The 6,543-nt window shown below is 41.5% G+C and overlaps 1 protein-coding gene across 1 annotated transcript; it reads left to right on the forward strand.

The window, feature by feature from the left end:
• Positions 1 to 2,392: 2,392 nt before the first annotated feature.
• Positions 2,393 to 6,543, forward strand: LOC105438255. Its single transcript, XM_030973478.1, has 2 exons — positions 2,393 to 4,534; positions 4,569 to 6,543. Exons 1-2 carry the CDS (start codon positions 2,393 to 2,395, stop codon positions 4,578 to 4,580), a joined length of 2,154 nt encoding a protein of 717 aa, XP_030829338.1. The 3' UTR covers positions 4,581 to 6,543.

Here is a 6,543-nt window from a genome sequence, read left to right on the forward strand (position 1 = left end):
AAAGTACGGTGGTAACTCCGCCATCATTCATCTGTTATTATTCTACTCACCACCCGTTTTTACTTCATTGGCGCTGCGACTTTCATTCGAGCCTGCGCTTGGCTATATTTTTCCGTTCTATTGTATTTGTATTTTTCGTGTGTGTATTTCATTGCTGTGCAGTGATTCGTGATTTTACGGAATTTTCCGTCGCACGTGTCACATTTTTGAAGCGTGGGCAGCCATCTTGTTCTGAATACATTTTTGGTTCGCCGTGTGTAGCGTGTGCATTGTGTTTACGTTTTCGTGTGAGCTCTTTCGAGTGTTCGCGCTAGCCTGGTATTACCAGGCGTTTGGTGTGTTTTGGATTTATTTTACTGTTGCGTGTACCTTGCTTTATTTTCCATTCTTATAACTCGGCATAGATTTATTCTACGCCGGTTATTTTTGTCTGGCATTTCACATATATTGTTCTAGTTTGTTGGATGCTGTCACTTTCGTGTCAGTATCAAATTGCACTTGCATTTCTGTCTCTTTCGAGTCCTCTCCTTTTCGTTGAAAGAAAAGTTGAGAAGGGGACAGAGTAGTTAAGAATTTCTGTCTCTTTCGAGTCCTCTCCTTTTCGTTGAAAGAAAAGTTGAGAAGGGGACAGAGTAGTTAAGAATAAATTTTAACTAGATAAATTAAATTGAGTTAATGCAAGTGATTTCACTTACTTGCATTTTTCTGTCTCTTTCGATTCCTCTCCTTTTCGTTGAAAGAAAAGTTGAGAAGAGGACAGAGTAGTTAAGAATAAATTTTAACTAGATAAATTAAATTAAATTAATGCAAGTGATTGCACTTACTTGCATTTTCCTGTCTCTTTCGAGTCTTCTACTTTTCGCTGTAGAAAAGTAGGGAAGGGGACAGAGTATACTTAAGAATAAGTAACTAATTATTTTTTATTGAAATTAAAAAATAATTAAGGTAGTTAAGACTTGGACTAAATTAATTAACTAATAAATGTGCATGTGTGTAGTTTTGCTGCATATGTGTACGTGTCATCGTAGGGAGTATTAATTTAATTTATTGAAATAAGCTTGGTTCCAATTTGGGATTTTATAAAGATCTGGAATTTGATCACTCTTTTTGAATTTCTTAACAAGGAGTTGTTAATTTCCTAACCTTGTAGTACCATAGTGGGGTTTACCAGCACTTTGGAGCAGGTTTTCTCGACTAGGTCTACACTACAGTAGTTTCGAGCTTGAGTAATTTGAATTTATTCAAATCTCTTAGCTCAATTACGGTTGGGGATTATTATTATATTAAAAGATTAGTCAGATTTCATTTTATATTTTTGAATTGATAATTCTCTAACTGTGTATTACCATAGTCTTGGTCGTCCGCACTTTGTGAGCAGGTTTTCTCGACTCGGTCTACAGTAGTTGGCGCTTGAGTGATTTGAATTTATTCAAATCTCTTAGCTCAATTACGGTTGGGAATTATTATTTAAGGATTAGCCAGATTTCTTTTTATATTTTTGCATTGCTAATTCTCTAGCCTTGTAGTACCCGAGTCGTGTTCACCAAGACTTTTGAGCAGGTTTTCTCGACTCGGTCTACAGTAGTTAGAGCGCGAGTGATTTGAACTTAGGTCAATCTCTTGGCTCAAGGGTTGGGAGTTTATAATTGAAGGACTTTTCGGATTTCATTTTGGATTCCGACTCGGACCCTTGCATTGCAAAAATAGAGCTTTGTTAGCTAGATTTCTCACAATTAAAAGTAACAGACTTTAAAGTAACTGATTTAAAAATAAGTAACTGAATTCAAAGTAACTGAATTTAAGGAAACTAAACTCAAGGAAACTAAACTCAAGGAAACTAAACTCAAGGAAACTAAACTCAAGAAAACTGAATACAAGAAAATTGAATTCAAGAGATATTTATTCACGAAAACTGAATTCAAGGAAACTGAATTCAGAGTAACTGAGTTCAAAGTAACTTGATTCCTAGAAACTGGATTCCGATTGGCTGGACTCCGATTAGTTGGACTCTGATTAGTTGGATTCCGAGTAGTTGAATTTAAAGTTGTTAGTTGAATTCAAAGTTGTTAGTTGAATTCAAAGTTGTTAGTTGAATTCAAAGTTGTTAGTTGAATTCAAAGTTGTTAGTTGAATTCAAAGTTGTTAGTTGAATTCAAAGTTGTTAGTTGAATTCAAAGTTAAGTTGAATTCAAGGTTAGTTGAATTCAAGGTTAGTTCAATTCAAAGTTGGTTCAATTCAGAGTTGGTTCAATTCAAGGTTGGTTCAATTCAAAGTTGGTTTAATTCAGAGTTGGTTGAATTCAAGTTTGGGTTAATTCAAGGTTGGTTGAATTCAAAGTATATAGTTGAATTCAGAGTAGTTGCATTTAGAGTAATTGAATTTTTAATTCGAATGTCTGTATTAGATTTATGGAGTCAAGAGAAGCCAATGGCTTCCCAAGCTGGTGGAACTGAGGCAGTCGTTTCCAAAGCTCCATCCGAACAAGATGTTGAGCGATTGGTGGAAGCGAAATATAAGGCAGTAATAGAGGCTCTCCAGACCACTCTTCGGAATCAAGGTCAGCAGCGTGTTGCAGCGGAAGCTCCTCCTCCTATGGAGAGGCTTCCAGCTCGACAGAGTTCGCCGCAGTATACCAGATACCAAGATTATCGGCATACTGCCTATCAACGTGATGGTTTTCCTCCTCCACCACATGTGCACCGATCTCAGGATACCCATAGTTCCCACTTATTTCGTGGGGATGGTAACCGTGAGAGGGGCCACAAGTCTGTTTCCTGGCCCAAGTCCATGGTTTTCGATGGCCGCGGGAGTTGGCAAGCGTTCATCGCTAAGTTCAACCTTGACGCTGAGGCGTTTGGATGGACTTTGAGCCAACGAAGGAATCAACTTTGCTGGTGCTTGGGTGGAAGTGCAAGCGAGTATGTCTCATTGCTCGTTAAGCATGAACCTCATCTTGGGTTTGCGGACTTAGTCCGGAAACTGGAGAAGCGGTTTGCGTCAAGGGACGAAGTTGCACAATTGCAATTTAATTACGCGAGGCAGCAACCTGAGGAATCCCATGTAGATTGGGCGAACCACCTTATGACATTGGCTGCTCATGCCTTTGCAGATTTACCGGACCACCATGTTGAAAAACAGGTCGTCCATAGATTTTGCCAAGGATGTTTTGATAGAGAGGCTGGGCACTATGCTATTTATTATTGCCCTAGATCTTTGGATGAAGCCATCGACTTAGTCAGATGGTTTCAGCATACCCATAAGGCAATTCATGACAAATCGCGGAAGGATGTCAGACAAACGTCTGTAGAGGTATCTGCAGAGGAGCCAAGGATTAGCCGTACAGCTACACCTGATCCTCCACAACAACAACCACAACCCTCCCGATTGGACAGGATTGAAGTTTCGAATCTGGAGAAGGAGGTGGATCAGATTCATGGTTCTGTTTCGTCGATGGAGACTCAAGTGAAGAGTTCATATTCTTCAATTGGATCTCAAGTGAAGAACCTTCAATCCACTGTCCAGGGACTCGTTGTTGTGCAGAACTGTTCTCGAGTCGAGTCTGACTTACCTGAACCTGATTTCGGTCAGGCCGGATTTGACTTACCTGAACCAGATTTGGGACCGTCGAGAAGGGATTTGCTTGCGCCTGATTTAGGTCAGTCCGTGGGAGTGGACCTGCTTGAAGTGGTTTTAGGTCAGTCAAGATTAGACTTACCTCAACTGGATTTAGGTCAGTTGATTGGATTAGAATTACCTGAACTGAATTTTGGTCAGTCAACAAGAGTAGACGTACCTGAAGTGGATTTCGGTCAGTCAACAATAGTAGACTTACCTGAACTGGATTTGGACTTACCTGAATTGAATGTCGGTCAGTCCGCAAGTATTGAGTCTGAACTTCTTTCCGGAGAAGACCCATTGGATGAGGATGTTAATCCGAAACCTGGGTCGTCTCAGTTAGGTACGAGTAAATCAACTCTTCTAGACAAGGGGGGTAGTCAGGATTCGGATCTGCAACCCGAGTGTCCTGAATGTTCTTGGCTTCTCCCGCCTTGGCCTCCTCCTGTTGACGAATCAATTGATGTTGATGTACCTGAATGTTCTTGGCTTCTCCCGCCTTGGCCTCCTCCTGTTGACGAATCAATTGATGTTGATGTACCTGAATGTTGTTGGCTTCTCCTGTCATGGCCCCCTCCTCCTGTTGATGAATCAACGGGTGTCAATGTGCCTGAATGTCCCTGGCTTCTCCCACCATGGCCACCTCCTCCTGTTGATGAATCAACGGATGTCTATGTGCCTGAATGTCCCTGGTTTCTCCCACCATGGCCACCTCCATTTGATGAATCAGCGGATGTGGTTGTGCCTATCGCACAGGATTGGCCAGCGGAAGTGATAGTGTACAAATTAGGTAGCACTTTGATTTTCAGTTGCTCTTGGGATTGCTGGTCAAGGAGAAAGCTGTCATCATCAAGGTACCTCTCTTTCAATTCTAGTTTGTATGGGTTTTGTACCTCTCTCAATTTCTTGTTTGTATGGGTTTTGTACCTCTCTCAATTTCTTGTTGGTATAGGTTTTGGTGTAATGCTTCCATTACCTGTTCACAGGTAATGAAGTTGGTTCTCAGGGGACTAACTTGGGGCATTGCACTTGCCTTTCTGGGACTCCGCATTGGAAGCAGCTTCTTTTCTCACGTGAGAAAACCGGCATCTGTAACCATAACTACACCATCCAGACCTTGCATAGAATTTGCAAACCTGTTTTGGTTGGGGTGATGCTTAGTCTCCTGTGCCAGATACCGGCGTCTTACCATCAGGCTTGGCTGTAGATCCCCGTTCCCTGCTGTGTCCCTCAGGCCGAGCTGGGTGAAGGAATCTACAATTTCGTCCATAGCTGCACCTACCAGATCGGACAAAGTAAAAGCAAACCTTCTCTTGGGCTTGTTTGCTTTGATCTTTTGCTGCTGATAATTCTGGCTTGCTTTCACCGCTTGTTGTTTCTTCTTCGCAGTTCTGCTGTCCATCAACGGATAGAGCAGAGAGCAGAGTTTTCTACTACTGCTCCATCTTGGCTATTTCTTTCCGCTGATGAAATGGAATCCGTTGCCTTCGTTGCAGACGAATCGGCTGCTGTAATATCAACAGAAGAGCTATTGGGATTTTCTGCATGATCTGCCCCTGTTCTGACATTGCCTATAGTAGTCGTAGATTATGTAGTTCTGTTAGCCAAGAAGTCAGATTCAGTCTCGGAACCCAGGTCAGGTCATGTTTATAAAAACTTAAGTTAGATAATCCAGGAGATTATGATTATAATTTGAGTCATATCAGAAGAAGATCTTGGAAATAAATTCTTATGGAATGACTAAAGAGTTATTTTCTGTTAAGGGTGACCTGATTTGGAAGAGAGACCAAGAAGATGGCCCAATAAAGTGATTCCTTGTTTATTACAACGGGAAGTGATCTGGTTGAATATGATGTCCCTTCGACCGGTCATGCTGGTGTTAACCCTACCGGGAGTATAATCAGGTCCGGGTATTTCGGGTATGGCATGTCGAGGGATATTAGAGCGTGTGCTCCATGCAAACAGTATAACAAATCTGTTAGATATGGAAAATGCTCCCTGATTGATTATTCTCGACCTGGTCATGCACAGACAACCGTGCTCTTCCGCAGAAGGTAATTCAAGGAAAGGAATTATATTGTTTTTGTAATGGCTAAGGCTATCGATAAGTATTGTTCCAGCATCGGTTCCCCAGCCTGAGCTTTGGCTAGACCGGGGTCGACCTGAGGCGGAACTTAGCAATGGATAGGCTTCTAGTCCATATGGTATTTCATTCCTGTTAAAGCAATCCAGGTGTCCTTGAATTATGTTGGCAGGATTTTCTGTTGTTATACAGGATTATCCGTTGTATAAATACAGGATTCTCCGTGGTTGTATAAATACAGGATTCACTGTTGTATAAATACAGGATTTTCCAAATACTCAGTTGTTCTGGAATGTGCATTAGACTCGGTCACTGTACGGTTACCTTGAGTTTAGTGTACTTGCAAAATCATGGATTGTATTAACGGACTGTAACTCTTTATATATTCTGTAACTCTTTATATATTCTGTAACTCTTTATATATTCTGTAACTCTTTATATATTCTGTAACTCAGTGTCCCCCGGTTTGTTATGCTCTAATAGGAGAGTTTTTGAGATTTTGCAATATCTGAGATATATGCTACAATCTAATTAACCGGGAGGAATGTTGTAAAATTGCCTTTTGTAAGCCAAATTATTGTACCCTATTTCGCGGACGCGTAAGTTCATACATGTCTTGGATGCGCTTACGCGTCCGTCCGTCGCCAACCTCTCAAAGACGGGCCTATAAGAGTCCCGGACACGGGCCGTCACCTCATTCTGGATTCTGATGAGCTGTTGACACACACACTTACTCCAGGATCGCTTAGTTTCCCGAATCATGGACTCCCGGCTCACCTCAAGACCCGGGAGTTAGCATGTTAGCTGAGCATCTTCAGCTATGCTGAGCTTAGCTGAAGGACAA

The sequence above is a fragment of the Strongylocentrotus purpuratus genome, unplaced genomic scaffold (assembly GCF_000002235.5).
Source record: "Strongylocentrotus purpuratus isolate Spur 01 unplaced genomic scaffold, Spur_5.0 spur5_contig_763, whole genome shotgun sequence".
Lineage (NCBI taxonomy): Eukaryota > Metazoa > Echinodermata > Echinoidea > Camarodonta > Strongylocentrotidae > Strongylocentrotus > Strongylocentrotus purpuratus.

Coding starts and splice junctions, on each gene's coding strand:
- LOC105438255 (XM_030973478.1), top strand. CDS start 2,393: ATGTCTGTATTAGATTTATGGAGTCAAGAGAAGCCAATGGCTTCCCAA.